Source organism: Vulpes vulpes, unplaced genomic scaffold, assembly GCF_048418805.1.
Source record: "Vulpes vulpes isolate BD-2025 unplaced genomic scaffold, VulVul3 u000000678, whole genome shotgun sequence".
Taxonomy (NCBI): Eukaryota; Metazoa; Chordata; class Mammalia; order Carnivora; family Canidae; genus Vulpes; species Vulpes vulpes.
The window spans coordinates 2,142,959-2,161,343 of NW_027325803.1; the positions used below are offsets into that span (position 1 = coordinate 2,142,959).

Sequence of the window (18,385 nt, forward strand, 5' to 3'; positions counted from 1 at the left end):
AAGCGGGGCCGCAGACGCCGAGCGGCGGATCAGGAAGAGGCGCTGCTCCCAAGTGGACGCGGACCGGCTCCGACAGGAACGTGAGGCTGCTCCGCTTCGTCGCACTGGGAAGATGAGCGTGTCCTCGCCCCTCGGGTGGGGTCCGTCGCGGCGGACCGCGGAGACACCGCCCGGGACCCAGCGCCGCGCCCCGGCCTCCGCCGAAACCCCGCCCCGCCCCCCGAGCGCGCACGCGCGCCCCGCAGACCCCGCCCCCGGGAGCCGCGCAGACCCCGCCCCTCGGGGGCCGTGGCGCGCCGGCGTGACGTGGCGCGTGCTGACGTCGGCGCGCGCCGAGACGGAAGAGGCGCGGGCCGGGAAAGCAGTGGCCCGCGGGCGCGGCTGCTCCGTCCCCATGGCGCTGTGGCGCGGCTCGGCGTACGCGGGCTTCCTGGCGCTGGCGGTGGGCTGCGTCCTCCTGCTGGAGCCGCAGCTGCCCGGCTCGGCGCTGCGCTCGCTGTGGAGCTCGCTGCAGCTGGCGCCCGCGCCCCCGGGACCCGGCTCCCCTGAGGGCCGCTTGGCGGCCGCCTGGGACGCGCTCATCGTCCGGCCGGCCCGGCGTTGGCGCCGCGTGGCCGTGGGGTGAGTGCCTGCGGGGCCTGCGTCTCGCGGTCTCTGCAGGAGGCGCGGGCGCTGCGAGGGCCGCCGCGGCGGAGCCCGGGCGGCTGGGGGACGGGGAGGGAGAGCGGCGCGGAGACGGGGCTTCCCGGGCGCCCCCCGGGAGGCCCCTCGGCGCTGGCGTCCGCGCCGCCTCCTTGGCGGGAAGCGTCGGATGCCTGGGACCGGCCCGGCCCGGCTCGTCACTGCAGCGAGGACTCCCCGGACGCCGCCGCCTCCCGCCCGGCTTCTCCGCAGCCGCGTCTCCTCTCTTTGGGACCCGCCTGACAGCCTCTCGCGAACCCCGCGCAGCCCGACGCCCTCCAGCCGCCTCCATTCCTGTCTCGGCTCCTCCTCGGGCAGCTGCCTCTTTTGCGGGCAGACGCTTGGTCTTCCTTACACCGCTCTGCCGGCTCTCGCCCTCTCCTGAACTTCTCGAGCGCGCCACCGACTTTATCTCCCTCCCGCCCCCTTCCGTAGCACCGTGGTTGGGAGACCGCCACTGTGCCGAGCGCGCTCGCTCCCAGCGCTCCCTGGGGACTTAGGCGGCGTTGGCCTCTCCCTCCGCCCTCCGTGCGTGAAACATGCCCTCTTCTCCCTGAAAGCCCTCTCCTCCTCCGCCTTCAGTGACATCGCATATTGAGGGTCCCACCCCCCCCAACCCCGCACCGCCAGTGCCTCCCTTCTTTGTTTCCCTCTGCAGAAGTGTAATTGTCCCCCTCGCACCGACTTTAAACCCAGTCTCGCTTCGACTTAAATAACTTAACCATCAACTCAGAAGCACCGTACCAAAAAAAAAAAAAAGGCAGGCCTTCTGCGAAGTACTCTGCTAGTTTTTGTGAGTGCTGGGGCAAGGCTAAGGAAGAGCCAAGTTACCCTGAAGATTAAGGGAGATAACGGCAGTCTTGCGTGGTGTCTTATGTAAAAAGCATGCAAATGTCAGGAATTTTGCCCCCCCCCCCTTTTTTTGTAAGATACTTTAAGTAATGTCTGTACCCAGTGTGAGGCTCACACCCGATCCCCAGGTCAAGAGTTGCATGCTCCAGGTGCTGAGCTGGGCGGGGACCCAATAGTGCTTTTTTTTTTTTCCTCCTCCTAATCAGCATATTGTTTCTTCGGATGTGTCTCCTTTACCTCTTTTTTCAAGTTCAGGCCCTTTCACTTCCTTATTAGGGTTTGTTTCTTTTTTCTTTCCTTCTTTTCTTTTTTCTTTTTCTTTTCTTTTCTTCTTTTCTTTCTTTTTTCTTTCTTTCTTTCTTTCTTTCATTTCTTTCATTTCTTTCATTTCTTTATTTTGAGAGAAAGAACAGGGGCACGGGGCGGGGGGGGGGGGGCAGGCGGCAGACCCCACCATGGGGCTCCATCCCAAAACTCTGGGATCATGACCTGAGCTGAAATCGAGTCACACGCTTAACCGACTGAGCCCCCCAGGCGCCCCTCCTTATCAGTGTCTGAAGCATTCCCCCTGGCTTTACACACCTATCAGCGACTATGTAATACGTAATACGAGTCAGGTCTGTGCTAGGTTCTGAGGATGCAGAAATGGGTGAAAAAAGATCCCCACCCCAGTTGATGAAACTAGATATATTCACTATTATTGTTGGGGCGGACATGACAGGGTGCCACAGACTGGGTGGCTTAACGTAAATTTTCTCACAGTTCTAGAGGCTGATAGTCTCAGATCAAGGGGAGGTACTGGCAAGGTTGGTTTCCATTGAGTCCTCTTCCTGCCTTGCAGGTGTACCATATGGCCTTTTCTCTGGGTGCACACCCCTGATGTCTCTTCCTCTTATTATATGGACATTAGTCCTCTCGGATAATGGTTTCATTTAACCTTAGTTGTCTCCTTAAATAGTCCCTGTCTCCAAAAACAGACACATTTGTGGTTAGGGCTTCAATGTATGAATTGATGGGGGGACAGGGTCACACCGTGTGGTTTACGACAATTGTGAAAAGTGCTTTGCAGAACTAGTGGTAAAAAAAAAAAAAAGTAGCCTTGTGTTCCAAAAGATTGCTAATTCCTCCCAGGGTGAGGTTTTCCATTTACTATTGCTACATCTACAAATCCCCCCAAAACTTCGTAGCTTAAAACATGGTTATTTGGTGTATTCTCATGATTCTGAGGCTCAGTTAGGCTTTGCTAGGCAGTTCTGACTAGAGGTCTCCCGCAGTTTCAGTCAGATTGTGCCTGGGACTGGAATCCTCTTAAAGGTTGATTGTGGTTGTCCGCCACAGCTACGTAGCTTTCTCACAGCAGGGTAAGGAGACAGAATGTCCCTACAACCAGGCAGAAGCCTTAATGCCCTTTATGACCTAAACTTAAAAGCACATAGCATCACTTCCACCGCTGTCCTGGGTGCAGATGGTTTCAAGCAGATGGGACTCAGGACACACCTTGATGGGAGGAGTGTCTGTAAAAAGAACACATGGGATGGAATATCTTGAGTCCATCCTGGAAAATATATTCTGCTATAATGATTTGCATGGTTTAGGTCCTGGAGAAGAAATGGAAAATGGGGTTTCTCCACCCAGGGGTAGGGGAGTAAGTCCACTTGGGCAGAGAGAACCAAATGTGAGGTACATAGTTTAGAAAGAGCAAGTTGCGCCTCTGTTGAGGGCAAGGAACTTCTGGTAGAGAGGGACCTTTTATACCAGGTGGTGGGAAAGCAGTGAAAGTAGGTAAATGAGGCTAAGATCTTTCTGAGAATAACTAGTGGGGATGTAAAGGGTGGGTTTTGAGCAGTGGTTCTGTTTGACGGTTTCACATCATTTGTGTGGGTACCAGACAGACATTGGTAACATTTTTCATTACCCAAAGGGATTTTCAGCCTAAAGATGGGGTTGTGCAAAGAGGTAGTTGAGAGCAGTGGCAGTACTTGTACCAGAAGTTCATCTGGGGGAGGAGGTGTGGTTTGAGTTCTCGGTAGAACACGCACACACATATATTCATTTGCACTCTCACAGTATACAATTTAATGTGGTCCATAAGCAGGAAAGTCTTGGGATCCTGACCCTAGTTAAGAGGTCATTTTAGGATCTGGGCGAAGGGAGAAAAGAGCCTTTTTTCATTGGCAGTAGTGCCAAGTGTGAGATTTGCTAATAGGTTGAATGTGATAAAGAAAGACAGTCCAAAATGGCAAGTTTTTTAGCATTGAGTAACAGCTAACAACCTTAAGTAGGTAGATAACAGATATTGTCATCCAGTTTTTACAGATAAGCACACCAGAGCTTAGAAATATTGATTGGCCCAAAATTACCAGCTGTCAAATACCAGAGGCACAAGGTAAGCCTGTTCCTGTCTCCATGTTCATGTCACATTGTTGCCATAAGAGAGATTAAGAAAAAAGAACAAGTTTGTGTTGGAAGGTAACAGGTTGGATTTCAGAGAAGGAGCAGTGCACTTGCTTATGGGATTTCAAATGAAGCTGAGCCATCAGCTGACAGGCCGAAGCTTAGGAGCATATTGAGGAGCAGTCTTGCAGGCTGTGAAGATGCCAGTAGTTAAGTTGAGGTCAGAGACTGTATGGGATTATCCCGGGAGAGAACAAGAAAGGTAGATAAATGGCAAGGGTGGAATTCTGGGAGGCACCAGCGTAGGAGCTGGTGGAAAGGATCCAGAGGAATAGAGGATGCAAGCCCACTACCACGTCTTTCTAAAATGTACCACCTCCCCGGCCTCAAAATTGGACTCTGGTGCCAAAGACTCATTGGGTAAATGATAAACCTAGTGTTCATTCCTGGCTTCACCCTGACGTTTGACATCTGTCTCACTCTATTCCTCTGTTCAACTCTCCATTCTAACTAGATCTACATTCTTACTGTATCCATACAGAGTTAATCCCTTCATCTGTATCTTTGCTTGTGCATGCTCCCAGTGAGGGCTTCAGTATCAGATAAATCTGGGTTTGATTTTAGGCTCCTGTAGCTGTGGCCTTTGCCATGGTAGTCAGCCTTCAACCTCAACTTTTCTCAGCTCTAAGCATTGTGACCACTTCTCTATCTTACCACATTTTACAAATTGGTGTGGTCTGTCTGAAAGTGCCTGCTTTACAGGCAGTGCTTCATATACCAGCCTTCTTTCTCTGTCCAGAGCAGCATCCGGAGCTCAGTCCAGAGACCACTGCCCCTACCCGTCTTGATTTCTCTTCTCTGCAGTTCTGCATCTTATGGTGATGATGATTACCTGTTGTAGTATCTCAGGTATAGTGTTAAAGCTAGGAAGACCACCTAACATTTTACAGGTAATGAAACAGAAGTGAGGTGATGAGAACCACCATCCTTGCCTTTAAAGAACTTGCAGTCTAGTGAGCACATGGGTGGCTCAGTCAGTTAAGCGTCTGTTATCAGCTCAGGTCAGAATCCCGGGGTTTTGGGATTGAGCCCCGAATCAGGCTCCCTGCTCAGTGGGGAGCCTCTCTCTCAAATAAATAAATAAAATCTTAAAAAAAAAGAAAAAAGATGGGATGCCTATGTGGCTCAGCAGTTTGGTGCCTGCCTTCAGCCTAGGGCGTGATCCTGGAGACCCAGGATCAAGTCCCACATCGGGCTCCCTGCATGGAGCCTGCTTCTCCCTCTGCCTGTGTCTGCCCCCCCCCCCTCATGAATCAATAAATAAATCTTAAAAAAAAAACAAAACTTGGAGTCTAGAAGGGGAACTGTGCCTCCTTCCCCCACCCGCCAAGAGTCTCTGACAGTAGGCCTGAAAGCCCAGATTCCCCTGCCCTTCTAGCCCTTCCTCTTATTTGGATATTCAGCATCTGTTGCCTTGCTTTGTTTTCCAGTTATTTCATCTATGTCTCTATTTTTCTCCAAACTCACATTATAGTCCTTTATACATTTCTTGCTCAACTCTGAAATTCTGCCTAAAGTCAAATGAGCATAATTTTTGTCTTCTGGTTCTTTTGCTCCCTCCCTTCTTTTAATTCCCTGGATAATAAAGCACTGTAGGTAATGTGCTTGTTTACATTTCTGGATGCTGTTGAATTGAGGTAAGTGCAGAGGAAGTTTCTTGCTCTGGTTAAAGTATAACTAGAAAGCACATGGAGAAGTACTTAGTTTGGTATCTGGCACATAGAGTTTCAATTTTCTTTATTATTGAAAGCAACTGAATACATTTTTTTCCTTTGTAAGTCTTTTTCATGATGTGATGAAGGAAGGGTGGAAAATATTCCTATTGTAGTTACATTTTTTACTCAAAATTAGTTCTGTTGGGCTTTGTGTTGTGTTACGACATATGCTGAACATTGCTTCTTTTGGTTTTGTTCCTTTTTTTTTTTTTTCTTTTTTTGTAACTTTTGCAAACTTCTCCATTCTCATCTTTAAAGAATCAGACCCTGTTCAGGGTCTCAGTGTATCACTGGAGATGAAGGTGATATGTTCGTGCAAGCCACTGTTTTCAAATGTGGGAATCCCTCAGCGTCTGAACTTTTGCTCTCCAGGATCAGGACCCAAATCCACTAGGAGACATTTTCCAGATAGGGCTGTTTGGTGGAAATAGTATCACTCACTGTCCAAACTTGCACATGTCTGAAACTAGGGAATCTACTTATTTCTGAGAACCAGGGAGAGTATTTCTTTTAAGAGTCTACCCTTTGGGGCAGCCCCCATGGCGCAGCGGTTTGGCGCCACCTGCGGCCCAGGGCGTGATCCTGGGGACCCTGGATCGAGTCCCACGTCAGGCTCTCTGTATGATGCCTGCTTCTCCCTCTGCCTGTGTCTCTGCCTCTCTCTGTATGTGTGTGTTTCTATAAATTTAAAAAAAAAAAAAAAGAGTCTATCCTTTGGGCATCTAATGTTGCATCCAGTAGAAATAAAGAACGCCCTGTATGTGGTGGAATTGAGACCAGTTTTATAAGGTGTACTTGGTTTATGTGGGGCTGTGAAAGGAATATGTTTTAAATATTAAGCACCTGTCACGTGAATGTCTGTGTTTTATGCACAGAAAAGCATAGTAACTCTTAGGTTATACTTTTCCAGTTGACCAGAGTATGTATGTATCTTTGTTTTAAAAGAATAAGAAAATTTGAGTATTTAAATGCTGTTTGGTAGGTAAAAATCTTTTTAAAAGCATGGGATCCATAGAGGAAAAATTAAAGAATCCTTATGATGGGGGTGCAGTCAGCATGTGTCACTAGGAGAGATGGGTCTCTTCCTTGCCCTTGTAAACTTTGCTTGAGTGATATCAGTGATGACTAGCCTCCGTTCGAACCTCTTAAAAATTGTTTTTATGACAAAAGTAATATATGCCTATAAAAATCAGAAATATATCTAGTGAAAAATAAAATTTCTCTCCTTTGCTCAGTCTCCTTCCTCTTAGAGTTTACCACCATTAATGAATTAGTATTGTGTTAATTCCCAGATCAAGAGGGTTTTTTTCTTTTTAAGAAACTAGAAGGGAAACATTGTAGCTATATTCGACACTAGTATCTAGTCCTTTGGGCCTTCTCTTTTGATGAGTATACTGTCTACTTTTACAACTGCTCCAAATTACCCTGGAAGCCCAGCCACCCTTATCACCTGGAACTATTTTTTTAGCCTGCTGTGAGCCTTGGCCTTCTCAGAGGCTTCGAGCTGCCTGTGTGGTCATCTAGCCCCATTGACAAGAATGACATCCCCAGGAGATAGAGGCAGAAACAAAAGGGAGTGTGAGGTGGGGGTAGGAAGTCCTCTTGTAGCTACCCAAATCATTTAACCGTTCTCTTTTAAGGGATGATTTTTATTTAGCAAAGTAACATTACAAATATAAGCCAGAACTTTTCTGTGCAGACCATAGAGAAGCCATGCCAGACAACCATAGTGCTTTATTATTTGGTTCCTTGGAGCCATCCAGATAATGCAGTATTGGCTTCTTACAAAACTTTTAAAGGTCATGCATTCACCCAGTGAACACCTGCCAAGTGTTGAATTGTTGTAAGACTGTAGATGTGCCTCAGTTTTAAGGCACCACAACTCTTGAAGAGTTTCAGCTAGGAGTATTTAGACATTAGGTATTTAGTGTATCTTACCACCATCCTAAGGAAAGGTATCTGATACTTGGCTTTTGACCAAAACTTCTGTTTTGCTTGCTTTCCACCAAGCAGTGTTCCTAAACATATATTAACTTAATCTTCAAAACAGCTCTGGATTAGACACCTATGTAACAGCATTTTGTAAGTGAGGACATTGAGACCCGGAAGTTAAAGTGACTTGCTCAAGTCACAAACCCAGTATGAATCCAGACAGTTTGGCTCTGCCAACATTTCCTCAGAAATGCTGTATTTGTGTTATTGAGATAGCTTTGTTCCAAAATGCTGAGCACCTGTCTTTTCAACTAGTGTAAAAGTTTGCCATCCTATTGGAAAGATTCCTGTGTTCTGATTCTAATAAGACATTTGTCCAGATAAAGGAATCTTCCTTCTGCCACATGCTGTTTATTTCCCAGTTGAGGTTTCAAATCCGCTTCGTTGGTTTTTCTGTTTGAATACAGTTCCTGGAAACATTTCTGTGTTGTTGATGCAAAGTACCTGCCCTCATGCCTCTCCTTTTTTCTTTCACACTGTCTCTTTGCTTCTTCTTTCCAGAGTCAATGCCTGTGTGGATGTAGTGCTCTCAGGGGTGAAGCTCTTGCAGGCGCTTGGCCTGAATCCTGGGAATGGGAAGGATCACAGCATTCTGCATTCGCGGACTGATCTGGAGGAAGCTTTCGTTCACTTCATGGGGAAGGGAGCTGCAGCCGAGCGCTTCTTCAGCGATAAGGAAGCTTTCCAGGACATTGCCCAGATGGCATCCGAGCTCCCAGGAGCCCAGGTCTGTTTGGTTCGCCAGCAGTGAATTAAGATAAGGTGGGGGGTGGGGAAAGATAGCGTTTTGTAAGGGTCCTAGAAGCAACCAAACAACTTTTCCTCCAGTCATTCTGGAGGGTGGTTGTTGGGAATTCCCTTTCTGGTTTCCCTTTCTGTAAAGCTGTGTATCTGAACTTCCATTAACTCTGCTGTTTCTAGTCAGTTCAGTTCAGCCAACATTGATGAAGTATAGTGACTGAAATTTTGGTTCATCCATTAAATTGCTCTTTCTTCATATTACGCAAGCTTAAGGTAAAGATGCCTCCTCCTGTTTGGATATTGCTTGTGGCTAATAACATGGAATAATCATAATATGGCGGAGTCCTTCCTGAGCAAGAGAAAAAGGCCAGACACACAGCACTGGTTGTAACTTTGGCATGGACAAGGGAGGCCTGGATCCTCACCTCTGCTTGAGTGATCCAGAGCCAGGTTCCTTACCTCAGCGTTACTGATGCATTGGGTTGGAGAATTCTTTGTTGTAGGGGCTGTCCTCCTGCATGTTGTAAGATGTTCAGCAGCATCTCTGGCATCTACCCACTGGATGACAGGCAGTAGCACTCCCATCCTCCCCTAGTTGAGATAGTTAAAAATGTCTTCAGACATGGTCACTTGTTTCCAGGGTTGGGGAGAGTTTAGGGAAGCAAAATCGCATTGTTTGAGAAGCACTGGTCTAAATCAGTGGTTCTCAGACCTGAAACACAGAATCACTTGGAGAGGTTATTGAAACAACTGCTCTTAGAGTTTCTGATTCGGTAGGTGCAGGCTGGGACCCAGGAATTTACTTCCCTTCTGGGAAGTTTCCTTGATGCTCTTGTTCTGATAACCCTGTTTTGAGAACTCCTCGCCTACAGGGTGGAACCTGTCAGAGATGGACAAAATTTAGGGGTCCCCAGGCTCACATGATGATCATAAAGCCTTGGGGTCCACGTGGTCCAGATACTTTCTTGAGGTTCATGAAGCAAGAGGCAGAGCTGGGCCTGCAGACCCAGGCTCTCACCCTAGCATACCTACTGCTACACATGCCCTCATGCCTCTTGCGGCTGGATTTTGATTGTTTATTTCAGCATCCCTCTACCCCTCAGTTCTTTTTACTCACCTAAATCCTTGCTTTAGCTAGTCTTCTCAGTCTGGATGTGATTCTTGCTAGAGAGTTCCTGGGTTTTTTTGGTTTTATTCATTCATTCATTCATTCATTCATTCATTCGAGACTTAGAGAAAGAGGCAGAGACATAGGCAGAGGGAGAAGCAGGCTCCCCACGGGAAGCCAGATGCAAGTCCTGGGACTCCAGGATCACACCCTGGGCCGAAGGCAGGTGCTCAACCATTGAGCCACCCAGGCATTCCACTCGGGGAGTTCTTTTAATGCTATTTTTAATTGGTACCTTTCACAGGCCATCCTTTATGACCACTTTTATTTTGAGAACATTTAAGGTTTTAAAGTTCTTTTTTCTTTTGAAGCTTCCCATTTGAACATTAGAAGTAGGCACGGGCGTTACCCAGCTGAGTTTGTAAAGCAGACAACAGGCTTTTAAGATGTCAGCTGCAATCATTTTTATAGCTGAGCTCACTGAGATTCTGATCTCTTATGAAAGAATCTGGGTAGTTCTAACATGATGACTAGTTGCTGCAAAAAGTCTTTATGGTCATAGTATTTGAACCACTAATTCAGTTTCTATTCTTTTCTGCCTTGATCCTGCCTTTTGTTTCATAATGCAAAAAAAAAAAGTTTTTTTGTATAAAAACTTCACCCAGCTTTTTTGATTGTCCAAGTTATTTCTTAAAATTATGAGTCCTAAAATGTACTTCCTTACCTTCCTCCAGGGTGACACTTCACTTGGTGTTTTTTCAAACTCCCTTAAACCATAAGCAGATTCATAAAACAGTCATTAATAACTATTACATGAGGGCAGCCTGGGTGGCTCAATGGTTTAGCGCGGCCTTCAGCCCAGGTGTGATCCTGGGGTCCCGGGATCGAGTCCCACATGGGGCTCCCTGCATGGAGCCTGCTTCTCCCTTTACCTGTGACTCTGTTTCTCTCTCTCTCTCCCTGTGTCTGTCATGAATAAATAAATAAAATCTTAAAAAAAAAACTAGTACATGAAAAATTTAAAATCCACTTCATAGAATCTTAATATTTTCCCCCAAGATTTTTAGTAAATTCTTCTGGCCATCATGGGCAAATAAAAATTCATGCTAACATGAAAAGACCAAATTTTAGCCTATATATCACAGAAAGCTTTAAATTTACCTATAGAAAGCTGTAACTGTTTACCTGAATCTGGACTTTGGTGAACACAAAGCTTAGGATGAAAGCAAGGTCTAGAATCTAGAACTGAATTGTTTAGTCTCTGCCTCTCCATACTGCCAAGGACTGGAAGGTGAGGTGCTGGCATGCCATCCGGGTAGGAGTCTTGATTAGGCTTCTCAGTTTTCACAGTAGAGCATCAGCCTTATCTCCTGCTTGTCAGGTGTCCAGAGCACATGGATCCATCCTTAGTCAGCAACATGGAATACCAGCCTTGAGTCATCTCTCTCTCAAGGACCAGGTCTGCAGCTGAGAGAGGTGGTACTTAGGAAATATTATTCTATGTTAGGGCCCTTTACCCTTAGACTTGCTCCCAGGAAACCCTTTATATTTTCTGACACCTCTTTCTCGAAATCTAGCAACAAACATTGCTAGATTTAAACAACGTTTACTATAAGAAGACAACCGGTCCTGTCCTGAGGGAGCTAGTCTTGCACCCTGATGACAGTAGCCCAAGTGGGTAGGACTCTAGCGGAGGTTTGGTATAGGGGTAGCAGGGGATCTGTATTCCTGTCTGGGAGGGGCGCTGTAGAGGCTGAGGTGGCAGTGAGGTAAGGGGACAGCAAGCCTGGCAGAAGAGGTGAGTGCAACTGATTTTTGAGAAGTAATTGGGGATTTTCCAGTGTGTGAGAAAAGACAGGCATCCTGAGCAGAGGAATAGCATGTGCTAAAAGCACAAAGAGAAAGGCAGGCTCAGAGAGCTGCCAGCATGGTGTGGGAGGGAAGCACAGGAGAGGAGGGTAGAAGGGAGGGGAGATAAGGAAAGGCCTATGTGCCTCACTTTTGAGTTGGATTTTAGTTCATTGTGGTATTGATTGAATGATTTTTAGGAGGACAGTGACTCAGTCATACACTCATTTTAGTAGGACTGTGGCATAGAAGATAAGATCTGCCCACGTTTTTCATGTTTCCTTTATCTGTCCTGGCTTCCTGGAAGCTCAAGGCCAGGTTTGATCTACAGTTAAGACTGTTAGACTAATTTTCATGGTTCGTGTATTTGGTTTTTTTCACCTCTGCTTATAATTCATTGTTAACCTAGGAGGTTAACAATTTTATTAACCTCATCTATGTGTCATTGTTGTAAACCAGCCACAAATTTTTTTTGGAAAAAAAGACTATAAATTCATAACTAAAATAACTAAATATATTGCTAACTAAAAAATTGCTAAGCTTGGGTAACATGGTTTGCTAAAATACTGTCTAATAACCTTGAACTATCTTACAGCACTATGTAGGAGGAAATGCAGCTTTAATTGGACAGAAATTTGCAGCCAACTCAGAGTTAAAGGTAGGTCAAATTCCCAAATTAAAACCTGTATCTTTCACTAGTGTTTCAATAATTTTAGGAGCAAGAACGAATATTCATCTTATGGACCACCTAGTATGTTCCAGACCTTAGGTCTCTTGTTAGGAGCCAGTATAGTAATAGTGAGACCGGAATAATAGCTAATGCTTCTTTAGTGCTTACTGTGTGCTGGATGGTGCTTTACATAGATAATCTCAGTTCTAGCAACAGCTGAGGCTAGTTGGTGCTGTGGTTGGTACTCCACATGGAGCTTAAATCATAGAGGGTCACAACTAATCAGAAATGGAACTATTCTAACCTAGGACTCTAGTGCCCACATTCTTAAATACTTTATCACATGATGGTTAAGAGGCTTTGGGCTCTGGAATCAGTACCCAGGACTGGGGAACACACAGTGATGGGAAAAAACATACTTGGCTGTGTTGATGAGCCTGAATCCAGAGTGTTGGAAATGAAGGCCTCTAGATAGAGGTCAGTAGAGCGGTGTCTTCAAGTCTTAAATCATTTGGTTTAAACGGAATTGAAAATGACTGCTATGTTCAAAATGACATGTGACTAAGAAGGTCCTCTGCTATGAGTTAAGTAGGTCTGAGGGGAGGAGGCCAGCAAGGAGTCCAACTGTAAAATGATTAAGGTTTGGATTAGAGCAGCCAGAAGGGGAGAAACATGTATCTAAAGCCTACTAAAAATGGACTCACTTGAGGTGTTATTAGGTGGCTCAGTCGGTTGAGCGTTTTGACTCAGTTTCCACTTAGGTCATGATCTCAGGGTCATAGGATTGAGCCCCACGTTGGGCTCCATGCTGGGTGTGGAGCCTGCTTAGATTCTCTCTCCCCCTCTCCCCCTTCCCTCCTGTGTGTGTGCAGTCTCCTCTTGCTCTCTCTCTCTCTCAAAATAAATAAATAAATAAATAAATAAATAATAATAATAAATAATAACTAACTAACTAAATAAATAAATAGAAATCACTTGGTGCTAGACCGTATGTGAGGACAAAGAAGATAGGCTTGACAAAGATGATTCCAGAGTAAACAAACTTGAGAACTGCAGAATAGATGTGGCTACTGGTAACAGATGGGGGAAACCATGAATGGTCCTCAGGTTTGAGGGAACCAGCCTGAAAATAAAAATACGGGTCAGGGACACAGAATCAAAACCCTACAGATACCCTGAAATACAGATAATCAGCTGTTTAAGGGAAAAAACACATAAGGAGCCACACTGTACATCCAAGAGATGGATGTGCATAGGTGTAGAAAGTATATTAAAGTATGAATGTTGGCATTTTAATAAGAATTAAAGTTTTCATGAGATATTAGGGTGGAAAATAGAGATTTTTTTTTGCAGCCACTGTCTTTATAGGTGGTAATTAACTCCCAAGTAGAAATTAGAAATTCAGGGCTGACTTTCAGAAATACCACTGCTAAATGGATAGGAGAGAAGATCAGTTTGAAGCTCATTGGAGCCCAGGCTCTTGCCATCAGAATCCTGGTCCCCAAAAGGCCATTCTCATGACCCTGAGAGGTAATTCTGGCCTCTGAGAGGACAACACCCTAGAAGTCCTAGGTGAATATAAGATTTACCTTTCAATATTGACCTCTTCAGAGGCCAGCATTTGCTGTTGGTTTCTTAAAAGGCTGGGCCTATAGCCAGTCCAGTTGGAAGGCATGCTGGTAAAATAAGTCCGGCCTTTGTAGGAATTTGAGGAAAGAAAAGGGATATCTACACAATCCTTTCGACAATCTGAAGAAGTAAGGTATTAGCACCCTTTTACTTTATTTTATTTTATTTTTTTTTTTAAGATTTTATTTATTTATTCATAGAGACAAAGAGAGGCAGAGACACAGGCAGAGGGAAAAGCAGGCACCACACAGAGAGCCCGATGTAGGACTCAATCCCAGGTCTCCGGAATCACGCCCTGGGCTGCAGGCAGCGCTAAACCACTGCGCCACCGGGGCTGCCCCTATTATCACCCTTTTAAACACGAGTAAAGAGGTCCAGAGAGGTTAAGTAGTGTGCCCCAGGACACATAGCCAGGAAATGATTGAGCCAGGATTCAAACTTCAGCTGTGCCATGGCCTCGCCACCCCATACTGCTCTATTAGTTTAATCTGCTGAAATGCTTCTCTACATGGACAGAGTGATTATCTGAGAACAACCAGAGATTAAGGACTAGATATTTTCCAAACATAATAATAAAAATAATAAAAATAAAAAACTTACATAACTCTTACCATACGTCAGGCACTGTTTTAAGTGGTTTGCATATTGTTAATGTATTTAATCTTATAATGCCCTATAAGAGAAGTCTATTATTATCCTCATTTTGTAGATAGGAAAAATGAGGCACGAGAGAAGTTAGAACTGTTCAAGGTCATATACCTAGTAAGGAGTAGAGCTCAGAGTCCACACTTTTAATGGCCATGCTATATTGTATCTCAGAAGTCGACCCTGGTGAATATAGCAAAGGCAGATTTAGCGGACTAGAAACTAGATTTCAGGGGGAAAGAGTGCCTATAAAAAAATGTTTTTATGTTATTTAGCGAAGATTAGGAATAGATGTTGGGTTTTGTCAAATGAAGGGTTTTCACTTTTTAGTTTGATATGTTGTAATTACATTGGTTTTCAAATGTTAAACTAACCTTGTATCCTTAGGATAAACCACACTTGGTTTTGATATATTTTCCTTTTCATATATTGGTGGATTCAGTTTACTAAAATTTTGCTTTAAAAATTTGCATCAGTTTCCGTGGGGGATGCTGGTCTGTATTTTTCTTGTATATCTGCCTGGCTTTGGTATCAGGGTAATACTGACCTTACAGAATGAGTTGGGAAATATGTCAGTATTTTTTAAAAAGAGTTTATGTAGAATTGGTATGATACTTTTCGTAAATGTTTGTAGAATTCACCAGTGAAACCCTCTAGGCCTGCAGTTTTTGATGTGGGAAGGTTTTTAACAACAAATTTGATTTCTTTAATAGATCTGGAGAAATTCAGATTTTGTATTTTTTGAGTAGGCTCTAATAGTTTCATCTTTCAAGGAATTTGTCCATTTCATCTAAGTTGTTGAATTTATTGGCATAAAATTAATTGTAATATTTTCTTATCCTTTTTAAGATCAGTAGACTCTGTAGTGATGTTAACTCACTCACTATTGATATTAATAATTGGGGTTGTTTTTTTCCTGGGAAGTTCATCTTGGTTTTCTTTCTTTAATTGAAGGACAGTTGACAAACAATATTGCTTTCAGACGTACAAGGTAGTGATTAGACATTTACATACATTACAGAATGATTGCCGTGATAAGTATAATCATCTGGCACTATACAAAGATATTAAAATATTTTCTACTATATTTCCTATGTTTTCAATCCCTGTGACTTATTTTCAACTGGAAGTTTGTACCCTTTGATCCCCTTTACCAATTTTACCTATCCCCTACACCCTTCCTTCTGGCAACCATGAGTTTGTTCTCTGTATTTAGGACTTTTGTTTGTTCATATGTTTTGCTTTTTTAGTTTCCACATAGGAGTAAAATCATGTGGTATTTGTTCCTCTGACTTGTTCACTAGCATAATGTCCTGTAGGTCCGTCCATGTTGTTGCAAATGGCAAGGTATCATTCTTTTTCATGACTGAGTAATATTTTATCGTGTGTGTGTGTGTGTGTGTGTGTGTGTGTGTGTGTCCGTCCCAAATCTTTAACCATTCATCTATCAATGGTTATTAGATTGCTTCCATATCTTTTGGCTATTGTAAATAATGCTACAGTGAACATAGGGGTACATAAACCTTTTTTTTTTCTTTTTTTTTTTTTTAAGTAGACTTCATGACCAGCATGGAGCCCAACTCCAGACTTGAACTCATGTCCCTGAGATCAGGACCTGAGCTAAGGGACACCTAAGTGGCTCAGCGGTTGAACACCTGCCTTTGGCCCAGGGTGTGATTCTGGAGTCCTGGGATCGAGTCCCACATCGGGCTCCCTGCATGGAGCCTGCTTCTCCCTCTGCCTCTTTGTCTCTCTCTGTGTGTGTCTCTCATAAATAAATAAATAAAACCTTAAAAAAAAAAAAAAAGACCTGAGCTAAAATCAAGAGTTGGATGCTTAACCAACTGAGCTACCCAGGCACCCCATAAATATATCTTTTAGAATTAGTGGTTTCATACCCAGAAGTAGATATGCTGGATCGTATGGTATTTCTATTTTTAACTTTTTGAGGAACTGTCCTGTACTGTTTTCCACAGTGGCTGTACTAATTTACATTCCTGTCAGTGGTGTACATCAGTCTCTTTATATGCTTGTCAACACTTGATATTTCTTATCTTTTTGATACTGGCTATTCTGAAAGGTATGAGGTGATCTCTCATGGTTTTGACTTGTGTTGCATTTCCCTGATGATTAGTGATGTTGAGCATCCATTTTGAGTTTACTTTTGTATATGATGTAAGAAAGTGGCCCGGTTCCATTCTTTTGCATGTAAATGTCAAGTTTTCCCAACTAATTTGTTGAAGAAACTGTTTTCTCCCCATTGTATTATATTCTTGCTTCCTTTGTCATATATTAATTGACCATGTAATCATGGGTTTATTTCTGGGCTCTCTATTTTGTTCCATTGATCTTTTTTATGCCAGTACCATACTGTTTTGATTATTATAGTATTGTGTAGTATAGCCTGAAATCTGGGAGTGTGATTTTCCAGCTTTTAGCTATTCGGGTCTTTTCTGGTTCTATATAAATTTTAGTATTATTTGTTCAAGTTCTGTGAAAACATGTTATTGGTATAGCAAATAGGGATTGAATTGAATCTGTAGATTGCTTTGGGTAGTATGGGCATTTTAATGATATTAATCTTTGCATTTATTCATGTCTTCTTTGGTTTCTTTCATCAATATCTTATAGTTTTCAGAGTATAGGTTCTTCACCCCCTTGGTTAAATTGATTCCTAGACATTTTATTCTTTTAGATTCAATTATAAGTGTGATTTTTTCCCATAATTTTTCTGCAAGTTACTGTTTAAAAATGCAACAGATTTTTGTGTATTTGTGTACTGCCACTTTACTGAATTCATTTATTAGATCCCACAGTTATTTGGTGGAGTCTTTAGGGTTTTCTATATGTAGTATTATATCATCTGCAAATAGTGACTGTGTTAATTCTTCCTTTACAGTCTGCATGCCTTTTATTTCTTTTTCTTCTCTGATGCTATGGCTAGGACTTCCAGTACTAGAATAAAAGTTGCAAGAGATGCATCCTTGTTTTGTTCCTAATCCATTGAGTATGATAGCTGTGGGTTTGTCATATATGATGGCCTTTATTATGGTGAGTTATGTTTCCAATGTACCCACTTTGTTGAAAGTTTTTATATTAATTTTGTCTTCTGATTGGTTGCAGAAATTAAACCATTCTTGCATCTCTGGAATAAATCCCACTTGGTTGTGGTGAACGATTCTTTTTTCTAATGTCTAGATTCTTGCCTTATTTTCCAGAGTCAGGATTTCTTTCTTTTTTTTTTTTTTTTTTTAATTTTTTTATTTATTTATGATAGTCACACAGAGAGAGATAGAGACAGAGACATAGGCAGAGGGAGAAGCAGGCTCCATGTACCGGGAGCCCGACGTGGGATTCGATCCCAGGTCTCCAGGATCGCGCCCTGGGCCAAAGGCAGGCGCCAAACCGCTGCGCCACCCAGGCATCCCCAGAGTCAGGATTTCTAACTATCTTGCCAGAACATGCACATTTGAAATTTTATTGTTTTCTTTTTTAATCTTGTTTTATCCATCATTCTTAGCTGTTTTCTTTTTCAATTCCGGTTAGTTAACATATGATGTAATATTAGTTTCAGTAGTAGAATTCTGTGAGTTTGTCACTTACATACAAAATTTACAGGCAGCCCGGGTGGCTCAGCGGTTTAGTGCCTGCCTTTGGCCCAGGGCGTGATCCTTGGAGACCTAGGATCGAGTCCCATGTTGGGTTCCCTGCATGGAGCCTGCTTCTCCCTCTGCCAGTGTCTCTGCATCTCTCTCTCTCTCTTTCTCTTTGTGTCTCTCATGAATAAATAAAACAAAAACAAAATTTACATACAAAATCCTCAGAAGTGTCCTCCTAATACCCATCCCCCATTTAGTCCATCCCCCTGCTCACCTCCCTCCAAGCAAACCTCAGTTTGTTCTCTATAGTTAAGAGTCTGTTTTATGATTTACCTCTCTCTTTTTTTACCCCTATGTTCATCTGTTTCATTTCTTAAATTCCACATATGAGTGAAATCATACGGTATTTGTCTTTCTCTGACATATTTCACTTAGTATAATATACTCTAGC

General features: G+C 43.6%; 1 protein-coding gene across 2 annotated transcripts in view; it reads left to right on the plus strand.

Annotated features, from left to right (window-relative positions):
• Window positions 1-300: 300 nt before the first annotated feature.
• Window positions 301-18,385, plus strand: part of ADPGK (ADP dependent glucokinase) — a 32,504-nt gene continuing 14,419 nt past the window's right edge. Inside the window, exons 1-3 of one of the 2 annotated variants that reach the window (XM_026019056.2) lie at window positions 301-621; window positions 8,196-8,421; window positions 11,987-12,049. In XM_026019056.2, the coding sequence (XP_025874841.1) occupies window positions 395-621; window positions 8,196-8,421; window positions 11,987-12,049 (516 nt within the window). In that variant the 5' untranslated portion in view covers window positions 301-394. The remainder of the gene's footprint in view (window positions 622-8,195; window positions 8,422-11,986; window positions 12,050-18,385) is intronic. The other variant, XM_026018979.2, reaches the window with a different exon arrangement.